We start from the raw sequence: 23,361 nt of genomic DNA, 5'->3' as shown, positions 1-23,361 counted from the left end.
CATTAGCCAATACGAAAGACCGGGAGAAACTCCCGGCGCATAGGTATTGGCTTAAATCGACTTAATTTTTCAACCAATCATCTCCCACAACACCTTCCCCCTAACCCTCCCCACGGCTCGCAGTTGTGTGATTCGTTAAAATAATATGATGACAAATACTTTACTCAGTAGGTCACTGCCATAGAATTCTATGGTCACACCCACTAAGGCCAACTTTGAATTGTTGAAATCCCAGACTTATATGCGCCGTGCGCAATAGCCTGGGGACGAGGTTAGCCAAATCCTAACTCAAACATTATGCATTGGTGTCAATGGGAGATTTGCTTGAACATTCGAGTCACACACATGCATTTCAAGTAAGTTACCCCAGTGTACCCTTAATCCCTCACCTTAGATACCCTCCGTCAAAGGTGACCAGTAGTCCCTCTCTCCAGTAGATGGTCTGACTGCGGCGGACTCTGAAGGTGCTACAGCGGTTCTTCTGTTGGCTACCTGTTCCCGCAAAACTGTAGATCACCGTAGTCCTCCTCCGCTCACTCTTAGCATTCCTCTTAGGCTCAAAGGACTAGGACAACACAGAGAGAACTCTTAGCATTCCTCTTAGGCTCAAAGGACTAGGACAACACAGAGAGAACTCTTAGCATTCCTCTTAGGATCAAAGGACTAGGACAACACAGAGAGAACTCTTAGCATTCCTCTTAGGATCAAAGGACTAGGACAACACAGAGAGAACTCTTAGCATTCCTCTTAGGATCAAAGGACTAGGACAACACAGAGAGAACTCTTAGCATTCCTCTTAGGCTCAAAGGACTAGGACAACACAGAGAGAACTCTTAGCATTCTTCTTAGGCTCAAAGGACTAGGACAACACAGAGAGAACTCTTAGCATTCCTCTTAGGATCAAAGGACTAGGACAACACAGAGAGAACTCTTAGCATTCCTCTTAGGCTCAAAGGACTAGGACAACTCTTAGCATTCCTCTTAGGATAAAAGGACTAGGACAACACAGAGAGAGAACTCTTAGCATTCCTCTTAGGATCAAAGGACTAGGACAACACAGAGAGAACTCTTAGCATTCCTCTTAGGATCAAAGGAATAGGACAACACAAAGAGAACTCTTAGCATTCCTCTTAGGCTCAAAGGACTAGGACAACACAGAGAGAACTCTTAGCATTCCTCTTAGGCTCAAAGGACTAGGACAACACAGAGAGAACTCTTAGCATTCCTCTTAGGCTCAAAGGACTAGGACAACACAGAGAGAACTCTTAGCATACCTCTTAGGCTCAAAGGACTAGGACAACACAGAGAGAACTCTTAGCATTCCTCTTAGGATCAAAGGACTAGGACAACACAGAGAGAACTCTTAGCATTCCTCTTAGGCTCAAAGGACTAGGACAACACAGAGAGAACTCTTAGCATTCCTCTTAGGATCAAAGGACTAGGACAACACAGAGAGAACTCTTAGCATGCCTCTTAGGCTCAAAGGACTAGGACAACACAGAGAGAACTCTTAGCATTCCTCTTAGGATAAAAGGACTAGGACAACACAGAGAGAGAACTCTTAGCATTCCTCTTAGGCTCAAAGGACTAGGACAACACAGAGAGAACTCTTAGCATTCCTCTTAGGATCAAAGGACTAGGACAACACAGAGAGAACTCTTAGCATTCCTCTTAGGATCAAAGGACTAGGACAACACAGAGAGAACTCTTAGCATTCCTCTTAGGATCAAAGGACTAGGACAACACAGAGAGAACTCTTAGCATTTCTCTTAGGCTCAAAGGACAACACAGAAAGGAATAGTTTTAAGAATAGGTACAAGTTTGTGAGCACAACAGATACAATTGTCTTGCATTCTGTATTTTACCCGCCCCCACCATAATCTTACAAAATGTATTGAATATAGTATAGGTTAGAAATATGTTTTATTGAAGAGCATAATTACATATGCTATATACTCAGTCTTGTGAAAATGCTCCATTTCTTTACATAAATGGCATCAGACAGTAACATAAATATCAACTAGCATAATCCAGGTAGAACATGTGGATCTTTTCAAAAGTAATGGACTGTACGAGTTCTACACAGTCTTTTCAATGCCCCGGTAAACCCTGTTCAACTGCCCATGCAGGAGTGGGTGCCAAACCCTGTTACCTGGAGGTCCATCTCGGTGAGGCTGATGAGCATGCGGGCGATGAAGCGTTCCCAGAATCCCGCCGGCACAAAGCTCATCTTGAAGAGGCGCTGGATGGAGTTGGCGGTCTCTTGACGGAAGCCGTGGATGTCCATAGCAGGTTTAGGAGGAAGGAGGTGGGGGAGGAGGTAACTGTAGAGGAGGAGAAAAGGTAGAGTTAAATGTAGAGGAGGAATATAAGGAACCCATGAATGTCCATAGCTGGTTTAGGAGGCAGGAGGTGGGGGAGCAGGTAACGGTGTAGGAGGAGCAGGACAGAGGTAGGGTTAGAAGTTATGGATGTCCATAGCTGGTTTAGGAGACAGGAGGTGGGGGAGCAGGTAACGGTGTAGGAGGAGCAGGACAGAGGTAGGGTTAGAAGTTATGGATGTCCATAGCTGGTTTAGGAGACAGGAGGTGGGGGAGCAGGTAACGGTGTAGGAGGAGCAGGACAGAGGTAGGGTTAGAAGTTATGGATGTCCATAGCTGGTTTAGGAGACAGGAGGTGGGGGAGCAGGTAACGGTGTAGGAGGAGCAGGACAGAGGTAGGGTTAGAAGTTATGGATGTCCATAAGGGGAACGAGGTGGGGCAGATATGAGATATGTTATAGGGTCAGTTCTGTTTGCTTTCAGAGAGATAAGCCGTGCTACAAAGTGCATTGTGAAAAGAAAGTACGAGCCTGAACAGTTCAGTTCGGGTCGGCACGATAGTGCACATCATATCTGAGAATCAGTCTCCATGTCGCTGGGCCAAGTTCAGTTGGCAAATGTAGTGGAATGATGCAGATAGAAATGTCATGAATAGAGCTGACTTGATTCCTTATTCTACAAATCAGAGGCAGGCTTGTTCTACATAACACAGTTCTATCTGAACGGTCCACAATGTTGTGCTCTGCTGAACATGGCCCAGGGCCCAGCTCAGAGAACAGCCCGTCCCTACCTATCGCTGGCCACAGGCAGAGCAATCTCAAACTTGGCCAGAAACTGGAAGTACTGCTCCTCCGTCTGCTGGGTGAAGCCCGTTCCCACCAGGAGCATGCGCAGATCCTCCGCTCGGATCACCCCGTTCCAGGCCACTGATCGGGAGCTCTTCAGGTGGATGATCCGCTCCAGACACTCCGACAGCCACACGGGACAGAGGAAGTAGAGGGTACACAGGCCGTGACTGGTGTCTGGGAAGTGGAGGAGGGTGCCTGTCTCGATCAGGAAGCTGATGGCTGGTGAGAGGCACGAGGGAAGGAGAGAGGGAGAGAAGAGATCACGTTTCAAGTTTTTATTGTCACTTGCACAAGTACAGTGAAATTCCTTTCTTGCTCTTTCCCAACAATGCAGCAATCAAGATCAGTAGCACTATAAAAATAACTAAAACAGTCAAGATGGAGGGAGGGATAATGAAGAGGAATACATTCATCAGGAAAATGTTCTATAATAGTCTGGACAGGGTAATATATAATATACTATGGTTAGTTCAACCAGGAGGGTGAGTTGTACCTCTCCAGGGGGAACAAGGTTAGTGGCCCCTGGTCTACATAATATGTACAAGGATGAGAAAGGCAACTTGAAGAGAATGTGTAACTGTGTATCAAACCATTCAATGGACTCATGCAATATTAAAATACTTTTGAAAAGTACCAATGCAGCCGTTTATCTCAATATCAAATCATTTCAGGGTAACAATTAAAATTCCACACCAGAACTATCTTTTGGTATTGGTTTCATTAGTCCATTGTTGAAATGTTCATATGATGCAAAACGCATCATACCGGCTGTATTTCTGTATTTTGAAAGTTATACATCTTGAAAACTTGATTGCTGACATGCAAAACATTTTGAGACTATATCAACAATGGACTAATGAAGTGTTCCTACCTCACTGTGATTGTTTTCAATTAAAATGGTCAAAAAGAAAGAGAAACAGCTTCTTAGCAAAGGGCAATTTCTCAAGCAAGAATTTAGCTAGGACTGTGTGGAAGTGGTCTGAGTGGGGAGAGGCAAACTGACATTTGCTGTTATTGGGAGAGAGGTTTGGAAATCTATTTCTTATTGGTCTATTAACTAATTTACTGCATAGTGATGTCACCATGGAAGGCCAAAACTCCACCCCACCAAAACTGTCAGAAATTTCAGCTCTTATACTAATAGAGCATTATCATCTTTTTCACAATTTCACAGTATTATTCCAACCTCATAGTGTGGAAATATATATAAAACACAGCAAAAACATGTTTTTGACTGAACTGGGCCTTTAATGAAATAATGTAGAAAAATAAATAATGCTGAAAAAGGGTCTGGTACCAGTCTGCAGGTCCTCGTAGTCTCTGATGTCACTTCCTGGGTTCTGCTCTATGACGAGGTCCAGCTGTGCGTCTGTCAGGTACTGGACCTCGTCTTCTGCGTCCCGCCGACCCCGCTCATCTAGCACCGCTTGCTGTAGTGTAAGGTAGCTCTTTGGGATCTATGAAGGGTTATAAAGGGTTTATAAAGAGGTTATAACGCATTTTTATTCTGGTTACCCACAGAAGAGCTTTATACATAAGCATGCATGCACACACGTGCACAAACACACACACACTTACCAGTCTGCCCAGCAGCTTGTGTCCGCTAGCTGAACTGCTGCTGTTGTCCTTCATATAGCAGGCCACCTGGAAGATCAGCCTCTTCAGACCATCCAGACCCTCCTGGGTCTTACACGATACCTCACTGAATACAGAGTCAGACAGACACACACACACACAGTCACCACACACACAGTCACCACACAAAACACACACACAGAGTCAGGTTACCGCACACACAGTTTCGATTTCCTCAATCCTTGGCATGAAAGTGTGTGTGTGTGTGTGTGTGTGTGTGTGTGTGTGTGTGTGTGTGTGTGTGTGTGTGACTGTGTGTGTGGTATGTATGTGTGTGTGTGTGTGTGTGCTAAGGTGACAATGTGTGTGTGTGTCCTACAGTCTCTGTGTATGACTCACTGCAGGTGTTTCCAGGTGATGTCTGGGTAGCCACTGGCCCTGGCGCCTGATGGAGACCTGCATAGTGCCAGGATGTAGGCCCTCAGAGTGGCCACCCGCTCTGTACGGAACTTGGTGTCGATCAGGTCCAGGTGGGTACCCACCACCACCACCGCAGAGTTAGGGGCACGCGCCTACAGGTCAAAAGTTCAACTTCAGAGGTCATATTCAATGCTTTTCAAAAAGTATTCATACAGACTTATTCCACATTTTGTTGTGTTACAGACTGAATTTAATCAAGTTGTAGTGAAATCTTAAGGATGATCAAAGGAAATTGGATGCACCTGAGCTCAATTTGGAGTGTCATAGCAAAGGGGGGTGAATACTTATGTAAATGAGATATTTCTCAATTTCAATAAATTTGCAAAAAGAATAGAAAACATGGTTTCACTTTGTCATTATGGGGTATGGTCTATAGATGGGTGAGAAAAACATCTATTTAATCCCTTTTGAATTCAGGCTGTAACACAATAACATGTGGAATAAGTCAAGGAGTATGAACACCTTCTGAAAGCCCTGTAGGGTATGACCCCAAATAACTGCTCTGACCTGTGGCCCAGTAGTTCACCCTGATCTCCGTCTCAGCCAGTAGCTGGTGTGATGCTCATCTGAATAAATACAGCACGGTGACTTTGACAATAACAGGTTTTTCTGGTCAGTAATAAAGTATTATAGCGTGATTGTTTATCTAAATCAGTTATTCTGTGTATTCATTGGATTGTGTAAGTGACTTTCCACTATATTTCCTACACCAGTGTGTGTGCCTTATTGTTTCTTTTATTGTTGCTCTTCTATTTTTTACTTTAGTTTATTTTGTCAATATTTTCTTCTTAACTTTTATTTTTCTCAAAACTGCATTGTTGGTTAAGGGCTTGTAAGTAAGCATTTCACAGTAAGGTCTACACCTGTTGTATTCGGAGCGTTTGACAAATACAATTTGATTTGATATGACCAGTCCTTTCTTTTTAAATTGATGAAGGGAAGTGAACAAGTGCACACTTAGGGCAGAAAGGTGGAGAATGAGGACACAGTCATTGCCAGGTTATGATTAGGTGTTATGGTCAGTTTCTTGATGTTTTACTTCAACAGGTTTGACATTTAGAATCCCAAAGGTCGCCCAAAGGTCATTGTGGCCAGACTGGACAACTCATCCACGTCCTGTGACCTGAGCGTTCCTTCCCACAGTGGAAATAGACATGACCTTTGTAGTTAAAACCCTGACACCTGTCAGAGTCACTTGAAAAAATACGATTGAGGCTCTTTTATTCTCTCAAATACTTTTTACCATTGTTGTATAACACCTATAAAATAAAATGAATTATTTGTATAGAATATTGACAGAGATGTTGTAGCCATGAAAAGATAGTGGAGTCAATTCAGGTAAAAACCATTTAAGGAATTTAAAAAAATGTATAATTGAAAATATAACCATGCAGAGGCTTTGGGTTCGCGGTTATGTTCCCATTCAGTAGAATATACTTCTCCCCACCAGAGGCCAGGGTTCAGTCCTACTGTTCTCCCACTAGCCCGTCTCTCCCTCCATTTCCAACTGGCTAATTCAAGTCAACACTTTTTGAATGTCTTTCTTTAATAAAAAGAAGAAACTAAATGGCACTAAAGTCTGACTAAAATGTATTCTGCCTCACCTCAATGTTAAGCAGCCAGGACTGTAGATTGGCTACAGCCTCCTCTCCCAGAGCTAGGTTCCATATGACTACGTACAGGGCCTTGTCCGTGAAGAAACACTGGTTGACCGTGGACATGTTGGCCGGACCGCCGATGTCCCACACGGTGAACGTTACGGAGTCCGCCTGTTACGGTGGTGGAATTAAAAGAAGAAAAATGAAATGCCTCAGTTCCAGCCCTACGTCTATACAGGATGAGATATGTTGTATTATTGTGTCAAGATTAGGAATTAGGAATGGGTTCATCTCTCTTGGACCAACTACGGAAAATAAATGGTATCCTAATCGAGCATCTGACGTAATTACACCAGATTTTATTTCTGGGTTTCCAAGATTAGGAATGGGTCAACATGCCCGCCTTTGTGTTACTTTGTAACATGACATAATTGTAGTAACCATCCCAGGCTAAAAACAGACTGGCAGCCACACACACGCCAGGCTCAAAACAGACTGTCAGCCAGGCTCAAAACAAACTGTCAGCCAGGCTCAAAACAAACTGTCAGCCAGGCTCAAAACAAACTGTCAGCCAGGCTCAAAACAGACTGTCAGCCAGGCTCAAAACAGACTGTCAGCCAGGCTCAAAACAGACTGTCAGCCAGGCTCAAAACAGACTGTCAGCCAGGCTCAAAACAAACTGTCAGCCAGGCTCAAAACAGACTGTCAGCCAGGCTCAAAACAGACTGTCAGCCAGGCTCAAAACAGACTGTCAGCCAGGCTCAAAACAAACTGTCAGCCAGGCTCAAAACAAACTGTCAGCCAGGCTCAAAACAGACTGTCAGCCAGGCTCAAAACAAACTGTCAGCCAGGCTCAAAACAAACTGTCAGCCAGGCTCAAAACAAACTGTCAGCCAGGCTCAAAACAGACTGTCAGCCAGGCTCAAAACAAACTGTCAGCCAGGCTTTCATGGAAATAGATATTAAAAAGTAATGTAATAATGAGTTCATACAGATGTCTTTTCTGGAAGTAAAACCCGCTGTAGGAAGACATGCGAGCAATAACAGAAGAACAGTGTGCATTGCAAACTTTTCACATTTGATTTTGTTGCCTTAAAATGTTATCTTATAATGGACTCAAATGGATTTTTGTCCTACCGATCTACACAACCTACTCTACAAAGTGAAAAAAAAAAATGAAAGAAAATGTTCCTAAATAATTTAAAATAAAATATGTATTGATTGAGTATGTCTTCACACCCCAGAGCAAATAGTTGATGGAAGTACCTTGGACGTGAGCGTGTGTGTGTGTATTCATGTGTGTGTTCTCTTACGCTAGCTTTAACCCCATTGGGTCTGTCCAGTTCCCAAGTAGCTGTACTGATGTTTCGTTCTGCAGGGGAGAAAGGGGAGGTCCTGCCCGTCTGTAACGCCTCCAGGAGGGCTGTCTTTCCCTGCCGAGGAGGACCAATCACAAGAAGCTTCAGCAGCTTACAGGGCTCCGCCTTCCGTAGGTGGGCTCGGAGGAAGGACAGCACTGATGCTGGACCTGAGAAAGGGAAATGGGGATACCTAGTCAGTTGTACAAATTAATGCATTCAACTAAAATGTGTCTTCCACATTTAACCCAACCCCTCTGAATCAGAGAGGTGCTGGCGGCTGCCTTAATCGACAAAAACACACAGATATGTAAACACAAACACCCCAAAAAACACCACCCACACACACACACACACACTGTGTGGTGGTACTTTACCTTCTTTCCTGATGTCCTGGGGAACATTAGTGATGTTGAGGTCCTCAATGTCCAACTGCCACAGGTTAGAGAGCTGCCCCAACTCAGCTGGAAGTTCCCGAATACCTGGATTACTGTTCTCAGATCAGGGGAGAGAGAGATGGAATTAGGTACTATACATACAAGGATACCTGGGTTACTGTTCTCAGATCAGGGGAGAGAGAGATGGAATTAGGTACTATACATACAAGGATACCTGGGTTACTGTTCTCAGATCAGGGGAGAGAGAGATGGAATTAGGTACTATACATACAAGGATACCTGGGTTACTGTTCTCAGATCAGGGGAGAGAGCGTAAGGAACCAGAGGACCACTTTGACGGGTGAATGTTAATGCGTTTACATCATATGATCTCTGAAAACATAGGGGAATACTAATGGCACAAGGTGTTTCTCATCCTCAACATGTCCTGTTGCTTTGTGAATGAGTGAACATAGATAAACATTGGAAGAAACTAAATAATGGAATAATGGGCCGGTTTCCTGGACACAGATTAAACCTAGTCTTGGGCTAAAAACCACTTTCAATGGGTATTATTCCATCGAGGACTGACTAGTCATAATGTGTCCGGGAAAACAAGCATATGGCATAACGCCAAAGGTGAGACCATAGCCTTATTGTTCTGGTTGAGAACTGACTCCATTCACTAGTCTAGCCTGGACTACCATGACCGTTATTACACAGGACTGGATAACAACAAAACAACGTCTGAGTGGGAAAGAGGATCTCCAGCTAAACCTCCACATCACACTCTGGGCCACAACCAGACTCTACATAGAGCACTAATTCGGACCAGGGCTCATTGGGACGCCCATAGATCTCTGGTCAAAAGTAGTGCACTATGTAGGGAATAGGGTGCAGTTTTGGACACAGCCCGTGTATTCCTATTGGAGCCTCCAGTCTGGAAGACTGTGAGAAGTGGACAGAGAACAGTGACCCTGGTGACCCACAGAAAACAGCCGGCAACAGCTGCCTCCAAACCAGTTCACAACAGTAAGGACTGGACAGGACAGCCAAAGAGTGGGGCTGCATATAAATACTCTAAAATGCTTCCTTTCCTTGTCTCCTTTGCTTTTTTATTAGCAGTGTGTGATGACAGGAATGGACAGATGTCTACAGGTGTTCAGCTAGGTTGGTGACCACAGGATTTACAAGATGGCACAAACACATCTGAGACCCCCATGTTAGTTTTCAGCTGTTGTGTCCCACCTCAGTACGAGGAAGTTATGGAGGAAGGGGACCAGGAAATATGGGGAGTTAAGGAGATTGGGACTAAACCTAGGGCACCTAAATTGGGATGAGAGCTTGGTGAGGAAAGCAGATGAGGAGACAAGAAAAGTATAGTCAGTCTAGGGACTTAACTAGAGAAATTATGTGGTGAAAGAACTGGGTGAGATCGATAGGAGACAAGGAAAAGAGACAAGGAAAGGAGGCTAGTGTGACGAGGCTTGGGGCACTTACTTGGCGAGGTAGAGCTCCATGAGGTTTCTCAGGCCACACACGGACTGGGGCACACACTCCAGCTGGTTGTCGTTCAAGGAAAGCACTTCCAAAGCATCCCGCAAAATTACTGGAAACTCGATTGGGCATACTACCAAGCAGGGGAAAGGCACACACACACACACACACGGTCAATGACCATCAGCAGTCACTGCAGGATCAGGATGTACAGTATGGGGTTACTAATTGCTGGAGCGGTCAGAGAAGGGGGAGAGAGAAAGAGAGAGATATGGAGGGAGAGAGAGAAAAGAGCGAGATATGGAGGGAGATAGAGAGAGAAAAGAGAGAGAGATATGGAGGGAGATAGAGAGAGAAAAGAGAGATATGGAGGGAGATAGAGAGAGAAAAGAGAGCGAGATATGGAGGGAGATAGAGAGAGAAAAGAGAGATATGGAGGGAGATAGAGAGAGAAAAGAGAGCGAGATATGGAGGGAGAGAAAGAAAAGAGCGAGATATGGAGGGAGATAGAGAGAGAGAGAGATATGGAGGGAGAGAGAGAAAAGAGAGAGAGAGCACGACAGTGTGGTCCAGATGACCGTGATGAGAGGCATTCTTCTCCTATGACAGGGTAAAATAGAGGGGTTTCCAAACCACATGAGCAAGGGCTTTGGACCCAAATGTGACCAGGATCACTGCTCATATAAGCTGTTTATTAAACTGTCCATGCCACAACCGGCAGATAGAGAATCTGACCAGACAATCAACAAAGTAATTATTCTACCACAGTCCCAGTACAGACTGCCACAGTCCCAATGCAGACTGCCACAGACCCAGTGCAGACTGCCACAGACCCAGTGCAGACTGCTACAGTCCCAGTGCAGACTGCTACAGTCCCAGTGCAGACTGCCACAGACCCAGTGCAGACTGCCACAGACCCAGTGCAGACTGCCACAGACCCAGTGCAGACTGCCACAGACCCAGTACACTCTAGCCCTGTTACAGACCACTTTAGATCGGTTCAATCCAGTTCACTACAGTTCATTACAAACCACGACAGATTGGTCTAGTCCAGTTTAAGTCCAGTTCACTACAGACCACAATGATTCAGTCCAGTCATGTCAAGTTTAAAGTCCAGTCCATGTTAGACCACTAAAGTAACACTACAGTCAACAGCGCCAGTCCACATGAGTCCAGAACCAGTACCTGGGTCCGGGTCTCTCCTGTGCCATGTGGTCAGGAAGGCCAGCTTCCTGGTTTTGGGTCCCTCCTCAGTCCTGAAACAAAACAGTTCCAACTTCCATCACATTCATGCATTCTTGGTTGTATTTTTTATTGTTTACCATGTCAGCTGAAAAGTGCTTATCTAGGATCAGTTTTTCCTTTGAGATTATAATGAATAAGATTTGGGGCCTGAATAAAGATAGGGCGGACCTGATCCTAGATCGCGAGTCCTACTCTGAGACGCTTGATGCATACAGCCCCAGGTTCCATTACGGTGGTTTGCCCCTTCCCCCAAGTCCTACCCCTTCCCCCAAGGCCTACCCCTTCCCCCAAGTCCTACCCCTTCCCCCAAGTCCTACCCCTTCCCCCAAGGCCTACCCCTTCCCCCAAGTCCTACCCCTTCCCCCAAGGCCTACCCCTTCCCCCAAGGCCTACCTCTACCATATTTCTTTCATTAATCCATAGTACCCAAAGTTGCTAACACCAAAACGTTATGGACTAGGGTAAGCAAGAAGCTAGGGTTAAAAATGGAAGCAGGCCTTGAAGTGAGTGGAAAATATTAAGAGTAAGAGGTTAAGGCCATGTCCAGAAACAACTCCTAGGCCCTAGACCCTAGACACTTAGACCCTGTCCAGAAACAACTCCTAGGCCCTAGACCCTAGACACTTAGACCCTGTCCAGAAACAGCTACTAGCCCCTAGACCCTTAGACCCTGTCCAGAAACAACTACTAGCCCCTAGACCCTTAGACCCTGTCCAGAAACAACTACTAGCCCCTAGACCCTTAGACCCTGTCCAGAAACAACTACTAGCCCCTAGACCCTTAGACCCTGTCCAGAAACAACTACTAGCCCCTAGACCCTGTCCAGAAACAACTACTAGCCCCTAGACCCTGTCCAGAAACAACTACTAGCCCCTAGACCCTTAGACCCTGTCCAGAAACAACTACTAGCCCCTAGACCTTTAGACCCTGTCCAGAAACAACTCCTGACCCCTAGACCCTTAGACCCTGTCCAGAAACAACTACTAGCCCCTAGACCCTTAGACCCTGTCCAGAAACAACTCCTGACCCCTAGACACTTGTAGATCCAAAAGAACTGGAAAGGTTTAAGCAATAAGGTGAAACTTTGACCTAGCATGTCAAAGGGAAAGGTGGAGCTTCTAACATAGTGCTTATTCCAGAGAGAGGTATATAGAGAGAACAGGGCTAGTGTCCTCTCCTTGGACTCAGTATCTAGCACCTTCAGATCTACACAAGTTTATAGGGGCTAGTAGTTGTTTCTGGACGTGGTGTGAGTGGTAAGATGTATGACCTTTCACCTACTTGCCCAGCTGGTTCCTGGAGAGGTCAAGGGTTCTGAGCAGAGAGCATTTCCACTTGTTGGATGCCGGGAGAGTGGAGATCTGATTCCTACACAGTCTGAGAGAGACCAGGGCCTGATGAAGAGAATGAGCGGGAGAGGGAGAGAGAGAAAGATAGGGAGAGAAAGGGTGAGGGAGAGAAAGAGGGAGAAAGAGACAGTGTCACCAAAGCATGGCCTGTGGTCATGACAACTTAATTCACATCTAGTGTCCCTGCTTCCCTGTCTACTGTTGACGTCACTCTCTCACTCGTTTCTCTTCCTCTATTCTATTCCAGTGAAACACCACAAATGCCATTATAATCAACAATCTTGCACTACTCATTCCTTTACAAACATTTGGAAAATTGCTTCATAAAGCCCATAGCATTCCTGAGGTAAATTAAACATTCCATCGTTCTCCTCGGAATTGAGGAACCTAAATTAAACTTAACATCCGTTTCCATTCATTATTACTGTTACACTAATATCTTAAAAACCTAATCAAGCGTACCGTGATTCCTCGTACTAATGCTGAGAACAAGGTTGACGTTTAACGTATTCCTAACCAACTGTGTTTTTTTGTTCGTTTCTTTGCGTTGTTTGTAACTTATTTTTTTACTTATTTTATACATAATGTTACTGCTACCATCTCTTATGACCGAAAATAACTTCTAGACATCAGAACTGCGATTCCTCACCACACACTGGCAGAATCTTTTTTTTCCTTTAACAAGTCGAGCCCGACGTGAATGACATACTGCTTTCCCGGGAACAGGCCCAGATCCCCGTCATTTGCGTGAAGAGAAGGCAGAGAAAAAGGGGCCGGAGGGCGGGCTGCCTTCTGAGAATTTGTAGGCGATCGAAAAAAAAACCACTTCCTTCCATTCTGCTAGCAATCTTTGGAAAATAAATCGATGACCTATGCGGTAGATTAAACTACCAACGGGACATTCAAAACTGTAATATCTTATGTTTCACGGAGTCGTGGCTGAATGACGACATTATCAAAATACAGCTGGCTGGTTATATGCTGTATCGGCAGGATAGAACAGCGGCGTCTGGTAAGACAAGGGGCGACGGACTATGTATTTTTGTAAATAGCTGGTGTACGATATCTAAGGAAGTCTCAAGGTTTTGCTCGCCTGAGGTAGAGCATCTCATGATAAGCTGTAGACCACACTATCTACCTAGAGAGTTTTCATCTGTATTTTTCGTAGCTGTCTACATACCACCACAGACTGATGCTGGCACTAAGACTGCACTGAATGAGCTGCATTGCGCCATAAGCAAACAGGAAAACGCTCACCCAGAGGTGGCGCTCCTAGTAGCCGGGGACTTTAATGCAGGGAAACGTAAATCCATTTTACCAAATTTCTGCTAAATATGCAACCAGAGGGGGAAAAAACTCTGGACTACGTTTAGCCCACAAACAGAGATGCATACAAAGCTCTCCCTCACCCTCCATTTGGTAAATCTGACCATAATTCTATCCTCCTGATTCCTGCCTACAAGCAAAAATTAAAGCAGGAAGCACCAGTGACTCGATCAATAAAAAAGTGGTCAGATGAAGCAGATGCTAAGCTACAGGTCTGTTTTGCTACCACTGACTGGAATATGTTCCGGGATTCCGCCAATGGCACTGAGGAGTACACCACATCAGTTATTGGCTTTATCAATAAGTGCATCGATGACGTCGTCCCCACAGTGACCATACGTACATACCCCAACCAGAAGCCATGGATTCCCTGCAACATCTGCACTGAGCTAAAGGCTAGAGCTGCCGCTTTCAAGGAGAGGGACTCTAAGCTCATAAGAAATACCACTATGCCCACCGACGAACCATCAAACAGGCAAAGCGTCAATACAGGACTAAGATCGAATCGTACTACACCGGCTCTGACGCTCGTCGGGTGTGGCAGGGCTTGCAAACCATTACAGACTACAAAAGGAAGCACAGCCGAGAGCTGCCCAGTGACAGAAGCCTACCAGACGAGCTAAACTACTTCTATGCTCGCTTCGAGGCAAATAACACTGAAACATGCATAAGAGCACCAGCTGTTATGGAAGACTGTGTGATCACATTCTCTGCAGCAGATTTGAGTAAGACCTTTAAACAGGTCAACATTCACAAGGCCGCAGGATTACCAGGAAGTGTACTGTGAGCATGCGCTGACCAACTGGCAAGTGTCTTCACAGACATTTTCAACCTCTCCCTGTCTAAGTCTGTAATACCAACATGTTTTAAGCAGACCACCATAGTCCCTGTGCCCAAGAACACTAAGGTAACCTGCCTAAATGACTACCGACCCGTAGCACTCACATCTGTAGCCATGAAGTGCTTTGAAAGGCTGGTCATGGCTCAGATTCTATTGTGTTATTAACTGTACGTTTGTTTATCCCATGTGTAACTCTGTGTTGTTGTTTTTGTCGCACTGCTTTGCTTTATCTTGGCCAGGTTGCAGTTGTAAATGAGAACTTGTTCTCAACTGGCCTACCTGGTTAAATAAACGTAAAATTAAAAAAAATAAACATCAACTCCATTATCCCAGAAACACTCCAATTTGCATACCGCCCCAACATATCCACAGATGATACAATCTCTATTGCACTTCACACTACCCTTTCCCACCTGGACAAAAGGAACACCTATGTGAGAATGCTATTCATTGACTACAGCTCAGCGTTCAACACCACAGTGCCCTCAAAGCTCATCAATAAGCTAAGAACCCTGAGACTAAACACCTCCCTCTGCAACTGGATCCTGGACTTCCTGACGGGCCGCCCCCAGTTGGTAAGGGTAGGTACCAACACATCCGCCACGCTGATCCTCAACACGGGCCCCTCAGGGGTGCATGCTCAGTCCCCTCCTGTACTCCCTGTTCACTCATGACTGCAGTGGTAGGCCTGATCACCGACAACAACGATGAGACAGCCTATAGGGAGGAGGTCCGAGACCTGGCCGTGTGGTGCCAGGACAACAACCTCTCCCTCAACGTGATCAATACAAAGGAGATGATTGTGGACTACAGAAAAAAGAGGATCGATCACGCCCCCATTCTCATCGACAGAGCAGTAGTGGAGCAGGTTGAGAGCGTCAAGTTCCTTGGTGTCCACATCACCCACAAACTAACATGGCCCAAGCACACCAAGACAGTCATGAAAAGGGCACAACAAAACCTATTCCCCCTAAAGAGACTGAAACGAATTTGGCATGGGTCATGAGATCCTCAAAAGGTTCCACAGCTGCACCATCGAGAGCATCCTGACTGGTTGCATCACTGCCTGGTATGGCAACTTCTCGGCCTCCAACCGCAAGGCACTACAGAGGGTAGTGCGTACGGCCCAGTACATCACTGGGGCTAAGCTTCCTGCCATCCAGGACCTATACCAGGCGGTGTCAGAGGAAGGCCCTAAAAATAGTAAAAGACTCCAGCCACCCTAGTCATAGACTGTTCTCTCTGCTATCACACAGCAAGCGGTACCAGAGCGCCAAGTCTAGGTCCAAGAGGCTTCTAAACAGCTTCTACCCCCAAGCCATAAGACTCCTGAACATCTAATCAAATGGTCACCCAGACTATTTGCATTGCCCCCCCTCTTTTACACCACTGATATTGTTATAAACTATGCATAGTCACTTTAATAACTCTACCTACATGTACATATTACCTCAACTAACCGGTGCCCCCGCACATTGGCTCTGTACCGGTACCCCCCAGTATATAGTCTCGCTATTGTTTTTACTGCTGCTCTTTAATTACTTTTAACTTTTATTTCTTATTCATGTTTTTTTTAACTGCATTGTTGGTTAGGGTCTCGTAAGTAAGCATTTCACTGTAAGGTCTAGACCTGTTGTATTCGGCGCATGTGACTAATAAAATTTGATTTGATTTTGATTTGAATCATTGTTTCAGTTGGGGTTCACTGACTGCAGAGTAGTACAGCAGTGCCACCTTGAGGTCATTGGGTAAACTACAGGTTTAATACAGAAATCATCTTCTGAGTGGTTACTTCAAAAGGTTCAATATGCAGAAATCCCTCCGCCATTTCCTCATTGCTAAAATTCTATTAGTTTGCCTAATTTCAGTTTATGTGACAAAAAAAATCAAATACATAAAATCATTGTACCATCTAAACTACTGTGAAATATATTTTCAATAACCTAAAATATTGTATTTTAAGGTATTTGAAGCTGATGTACAAAACCAAAAGTACAAGACACAAAAACTAAACTTAAGAATGAGAAGCATAGCAAGAGCATACATAGAACTGATCTACTGCGTCGTAGACTTGCTTTAAATGAGTGAGATCTATAAAGCACATTTCTATGTGAATTTGATTAAGTCGCCGAAATACAGTAAAGCTTATGGAGGTTTAGGGAGGTTTATTTAGGTTAGACCCATCAAGTCAACAAATCCAATGCTTCTAGCCAGGCCCAAACGGAATCAGCCATGAACCACCATGTAGGAAACACTGCTCCCAGTGTTGTTAAGCTGCTTTGGCCTAGGCTTTAGCTCAGCATTGTTGGGGTTTGAGTGCAACTCAAAACCCTGTTAGCCCACTGAGCTGAAGCCTAGGCCACACAATGCTAGTGCTACCCATCCTTACCTCCAGCTCGAATATATAGGAGGGCAGCTCCTTGATGACGTTGTCCGAGAAATCCACCTCCTGCAGCTGAGTTCTCCAGAAGATGGAGATGGTATTGGGAAGACTCTCGATGGCGTTGGATGAGGCTCGACAGTGCTTCTTCAGAGGGGGGAAACACCAATCAATGACTCACATCATCCAGAAGATGTTTCAAAACCATCACTCAAGTTCTCTGAATACAAGAGGGAATAGGAGGTAGTGAAGCTTCGCTGAGAGGAGTCTGTATGATTTAAAAGACATGACCACTTTCCATTTCAATACCTAGTACCTTCTTGCCTCTACGCCGACAATGGTCACAAATCTATACGGACTGGATAGGTGGAAGCAACTAGTGTGATGGTTCTACCCAGCTCTCCATTGGAGCTTCCACCATATTCCTTTCACCAATCCAGTCCTTTCAGAACTGAACATTTAGAAGGGGATAGGAGATACAGGAAGGTGCTAGGCATCCAAAATGAACCAGGCCCTAGTTTCTTCCTACCAGGGGAACCATAGAGATACAATTAATAGATATATTTGAGAAGAACACTAAACAGGGTAGGATCTAAAGGAAGGTGCTAGGGTTCCAAATGGAACAAGGCCGTAGTGTCTAGTGTAGTGTCTGCCTACCAGAGGGCAGGCCCAGGGGTCAGGGAAGCTGGTGAGTCTGTTCCGGCAGACTTTGAGGGTAGTGAGGGATTTGAAAGAGTGAAGAACGGCAGAGGGAAGACTGGTCAGACAGTTGTCAGACACATCCAGCTCCTCCAGCTTACGCAGACCTATCCAGTTAGTACCTGAGGTGGAGCAGAAGAGGGCAATCAATCAATTCATTCATCAATCTTCATTTGTAGAAACAAGGTAGCAATACAATGTGCTTCACATGAACAAATAAAGACAAAATAGAAAGCAGAGAAAAACTATTTGAGATCAGAATAAAATCCTAAGAGCCCTTCTAAGAACATACTGATATACATTTGTGGCAAAGAGCAAAGAGCACTCTGACATGCGGTGGATCATACCATTAGGAATGTCAAATAGGGAGGTGAGCTTGTTCTTAGCAGCAGAGAGCCTCTGGACTCTTGTGAGATGGAGCAGTCCGGACGGCAGGCTGGTCAACTCATTCTGAGACAGATTCACCTGGCGAAGTCTACAGTAGGACAGGAGCAGAGAACGAACACACACGTCAGGATTAAGTGAGATGGTGAGGCTAACAATACAACAGAGATCTGCAGAACAGCAGACTACAGATATTACAAACACAGAGTGGACAAAACATTAAGAACTCTTTCCATGACATAGACTGACCAGGTGAAACCAGGTGAAAGATATGGTCCCTTATTGAACATTTCAAATAAGTGTAGATGAAGGGGAGGAGACAGATTAAAGAAGGATTTTTAAGCCTTGAGACAATTGAGAGATGGATTGTGTATGTGTGCCATTCAGAGGGTGACTGGGCAAGACATAACATGTAAGTGCCTTTGAACAGGGTATGGTAGTAGGTGCTAGGCACACTGGTTTGTGTCAAGAACTGCAATGCTTCTGGGTATTTCATGCTCAACAGTTTCCCATGTGTATCAAGAATGGTCCACCACCCAAAGGACATCCAACGTGACACAACTGTGGAAAGCATTGGAGACGACATGGGCCAGCAGCCCTGTGAAATGTTTTCGACACCTTGTAGAGTCCATCCCCCAACGAATTGAAGCTGTTCTGAGGGCAAAAGGGAGGGTGCAACTCCATATTAGGAAGGTGTTCCTAATGTTTGGTATAGTCAGTGTAAATGTGTGTGTATACTGTACACACTGCAGTGGACCTGTTTAACTAGATGTCCCCACAAGAATAGTAAACAAACAAAATGTTAACCAACTGGGGACATTTTGTTAGTCAAATGCTATTTCTAGGGTGTTTAAGGTTAAGTTTAGGTTTAGGGTTAGCAGCTAGGTTAAGGGTTAAGTTTAGGTTTTCAGGTTAAAGAAAATAGTATTTTCAATGGGACCGAATTGTGTGTTCCCACAAGGGGGTTGTGTGTGCGTGTGTGTGTGTGTGTGTGTGTGCGCTAGGGCTGGCTGATATATGAAACCTCTCGCTTCCCCTCTATTTACACACAAAGGCCAAGCCCCTCCCCCTGCCACTCACAACAACAAAGACTAAAGATCACTTCTTCTCTGACAAGCGGTTTCAACTCGCTATTTGTGTTTGAGGTTTGGTCCAACAGAATGGGTCGTATGGACACTGAAACACATTGAGACATTATTTTACTGTAATGGAGGAGATGTTAACCTGGAGACTGAAACACATTGAGACATTATATTACTGTAATGGAGGAGACGTTAACCTGGAGACTGAAACACATTGAGACATTATATTACTGTAATGGAGGAGACGTTAACCTGGACACTGAAACACATTGAGACATTATATTACTGTAATGGAGGAGACGTTAACCTGGAGACTGAAACACATTGAGACATTATATTACTGTAATGGAGGTGACTTTAACCTAGAGACTGAAACACATTGAGAGATTATTTTACTGTAATGGAGGTGACATTAACCTGGAGACTGAAACACATTGAGACATTATATTACTGTAATGGAGGAGACGTTAACCTGGAGACTGAAACACATTGAGACATATTACTGTAATGGAGGAGACGTTAACCTGGAGACTGAAACACATTGAGACATTATATTACTGTAATGGAGGAGACGTTAACCTGGAGACTGAAACACATTGAGACATTATATTACTGTAATGGAGGAGACGTTAACCTGGAGACTGAAACACATTGAGACATTATTTTACTGTAATGGAGGAGACGTTAACCTGGAGACTGAAACACATTGAGACATTATTTTACTGTAATGGAGGAGACGTTAACCTTTTTAACCATACCCTGTTTATGTCTCAACTACTCAGATTGAGAGCGGAACAGACACTAGTAAAACGAGAGTATCGATAAACATTGATTCTGGAAATGTAATGCTCAGTTTGTTGCGCGTAGCATTGCGGTACCACGTACCGCTAGCAGCATACTAGCGGTCTAGTTTGTGTTTTATAAATGTGCAATAAGCATAAAACACAATTATTTAAGGAATTGGCAACTCGTTCACATTCTGAGAAAGAAGGTAGGACACTTGATTTCAACATCTGAACAAAGTGGACAGGCTAGCATGCTGTTCAAACAGTTGGAGATGGACAGAAGGGTATGTTCATTACAGTTCAACTGTTCTCCATTGTTAGCTAGCAAATAGATCCAAGTTGGCTAAACTTGAAATATGAATATTAGCTGGCTAGAACGTGGGCTTGTGCTTGGGAGTTTGTTTATGAGACCTGTGTTCATTTTCTATAAGGCCTGCTACAACAAGTTAGTCATTATTACTGAATGTGCATAATGCATGGTTCTGGTTAAATCTGTAACAAAAAGGTCATTTTCATACAGACTTGAAAGCCAGATCAGTGATTATTGCAAAAAAGCAGGTTAAACTATTTTGATAAAATAATGAAATGATTAGTCGTATCGTTGTGTAAGGCTTATAATTAGCCTAGGTCTAATTTCACAAACCCTGAAGTATTAGATTATTGCTGACGGCAGTGTATTTGACCTTTAAATCCTATAACAAAGCTTATATAGAGAAAATATGTTTAACCTGATATGGATAGGGGGCAGTATTTTCACGGCCGGATGAAAAAACGTACCCGATTTAAACTGGTTACTACTCTTGCCCAGAAATGAGAATATGCATATTATTAGTAGAGTTGGATAGAAAACACTGACGTTTCTAAAACTGTTTGAATGGTGTCTGTGAGTATAACAGAACTCATATGGCAGGCAAAAACCTGAGAAAAATTCAACCAGGAAGTGTAGGATCTGAGAAATGTAGTTCTTTCAAGTCCCTTTCGAAACTACAGTATCTGTGCTGTTACGTTGCACTTTCTAAGGCTTCCATTTGCTGTCTAAAGCCTTCAGAAATTGGATTGAGCCTTCTCCTGTCTCTGGGCAGTGTATAGGAGTTCAGTTACTGAGTGGTCTGCCTGAGGACAAAGAGATTGGATATGTGCGTTACCGCGAGCACGCTGTTTTTTCTTTTCCTCCTTGAATGAATACACTATTGTCCGGTTGGAATATTATCGCAATTTTACGTAAAAAATACCATAAAAATTGATTTTAAACAGCGTTTGGCATGCTTCTAAGTACGGTAATGGAAAATTTTGACTTTTTGTGTCTTGAATTGCACTCGCGCGTTACCCTTTGGATAGTGACCTGAACGCACAAACAAAATGGAGGTATTTGGACATAACTATGGATTATTTCGAACAAAAACATAATTTCTTGTGGAAGTAGCAGTCCTGGGAGTGCATTCTGACGAAGATCAGCAAAGGTAATACAATATTTCTAATACTAATTCTGAGTTTAGTTTGCCCTGAACTTGGCGGGTGTCTGAACAGCTCACCGTGATGGCGAGCTATGTACTCAGAATATTGAAAAATGTGCTTTCGCCGAAAAGCTATTTTAAAATCTGACACAGCAATTGCATAAAGGAGTTCTGTATCTATAATTCTTAAAATAATTGTTATGTATTTTGTCAACGTTTATGATGAGTATTTTTGTAAATTCACTGGAAGTTTTTGGTGGGAATACATTTTCTGAACATCACGCGCCAATGTAAAAAGCTGTTTTTGGATATAAATATGAACTTGATTGAACAAAACATACATGTATTGTATAACAATGTCCTAGGAGTGTCATCTGATGAAGATCATCAAAGGTTAGTGCTTCATTTAGCTGTGTTTTGGGTTTTATTGACATATATGCTTGCTTGGAAAATGGCTGTGTGGTTATTTTGGTCTATGTACTCTCCTAACATAATCTAATGTTTTGCTTTCGCTGTAAAGCCTTTTTGAAATCGGACAACATGGTTGGATTCAGGAGAGGTTTATCTTTTAAATGGTGTAAAATAGTCGTCTGTTTGAAAAATTGAAATTATTGGATTTTGAGGTTTTGTATTTCGCGCCATGTGATCCCATTGGCTGTTGGCTAGGGGTTCCGCTCTAGCGGAACGCCTAGATGTAAGAGGTTATTAAAAGTTATCATGAATCATCCACAAGTTTGAAAAATATCTAGATATGGAGCAGATGGAGCAAATGATCACCTGGAGCAGATGATCTCCTGTGAGCTCTGTGCTGTGTGCAGCTCTTTGAACAGGTTGTTGGAGAGGTCTAGGGTCCGGAGCTGTATGAGCCCCCAGGGAACCACGGAGGGCAGGGAGCTGAGGCTGTTACAGGACAGGTCCAGGTGGGAGATACGGGACGACACGTCCATGAACCAGTCCAGCTCCAACCACGGCAGCTTCAGACCTGACCAACGGCCACATAGTAGCTAATGGGGGAGAGAGGAAACAACATGTTGGCTGACGTTTTTATGGTGCACAACACACACACACACACACAGCACCTGGCCTGACCAACACACTGGGTAAAACATAACACATTCACAGAGAGAAAAATACATACATACATACACACAAACGCAGACACACACACAAACGCAGGCAAACGCAGACACACACAAACAAACGCAGACACACACACAAATACACACACAGACACAAATACACACACACCTCCCCTCAGTTACCTTTTCTCCCGCTGGTTCTGTGTGTGTGTCTGCTTCTTCTACCAGTCGTTGTTCAACGAGCAGTCTGCTGAAGGCTGGATAATCCATCAGGGTGTATGAGGACAGCCCAGCGCCATTCTGCAGCAGGAATCTAGCTATCTCCTCATTACCTACATAGAACACAGTTAGATTTCCGGACGTTCTGAACAGACCCCTGGTCTAAGATAACAGGAAGCGCTCCTCATTTCTCCACCAATATGCCCAGAGTAAGCTGAAGTTGCTCATAGACACTGATTTTGAGTGAGTTTTGCATTTCCCCCTCTAATGGTTAAGCGTTGGGGAAGCTGATCCTATATCATAAAGCCAGAATAAGGAAGTGAGTTGGATTGGAGGTTGAATTGGAGACACAGTAGAGTAGAAGGAAATCCCCGTCTGCTGTTTTCAGCCTGACAACACACCACAGTAGGAATGTCTAACTCTAACATTTGGTCCATAGTGATTAATATGTAAGCGTACATCAA

General features: G+C 44.2%; 1 protein-coding gene across 1 annotated transcript in view; it reads right to left on the bottom strand.

The window, feature by feature from the left end:
* Positions 1 to 23,361, bottom strand: part of LOC115203470 (leucine-rich repeat serine/threonine-protein kinase 1) — a 121,921-nt gene that overhangs the window by 63,442 nt on the left and 35,118 nt on the right. Inside the window, exons 6-22 of the mRNA XM_029768168.1 lie at positions 22,862 to 23,010; positions 22,377 to 22,603; positions 18,242 to 18,369; positions 17,853 to 18,016; positions 17,205 to 17,342; positions 12,581 to 12,693; positions 11,240 to 11,310; positions 10,058 to 10,187; positions 8,558 to 8,670; positions 8,136 to 8,350; positions 6,829 to 6,993; positions 5,144 to 5,316; positions 4,748 to 4,871; positions 4,467 to 4,626; positions 3,112 to 3,388; positions 2,153 to 2,324; positions 390 to 565 (exon numbers count right to left, since the gene is read on the bottom strand). Coding sequence (XP_029624028.1) covers positions 390 to 565; positions 2,153 to 2,324; positions 3,112 to 3,388; positions 4,467 to 4,626; positions 4,748 to 4,871; positions 5,144 to 5,316; positions 6,829 to 6,993; positions 8,136 to 8,350; positions 8,558 to 8,670; positions 10,058 to 10,187; positions 11,240 to 11,310; positions 12,581 to 12,693; positions 17,205 to 17,342; positions 17,853 to 18,016; positions 18,242 to 18,369; positions 22,377 to 22,603; positions 22,862 to 23,010 — 2,695 coding nt within the window. The remainder of the gene's footprint in view (positions 1 to 389; positions 566 to 2,152; positions 2,325 to 3,111; positions 3,389 to 4,466; positions 4,627 to 4,747; positions 4,872 to 5,143; positions 5,317 to 6,828; positions 6,994 to 8,135; positions 8,351 to 8,557; positions 8,671 to 10,057; positions 10,188 to 11,239; positions 11,311 to 12,580; positions 12,694 to 17,204; positions 17,343 to 17,852; positions 18,017 to 18,241; positions 18,370 to 22,376; positions 22,604 to 22,861; positions 23,011 to 23,361) is intronic.

Source organism: Salmo trutta, chromosome 12, assembly GCF_901001165.1.
Source record: "Salmo trutta chromosome 12, fSalTru1.1, whole genome shotgun sequence".
Taxonomy (NCBI): Eukaryota; Metazoa; Chordata; class Actinopteri; order Salmoniformes; family Salmonidae; genus Salmo; species Salmo trutta.
The sequence above is the reverse complement of the archived record's forward strand: the minus strand, read 5'-3'. Positions and strand labels throughout refer to the sequence as shown.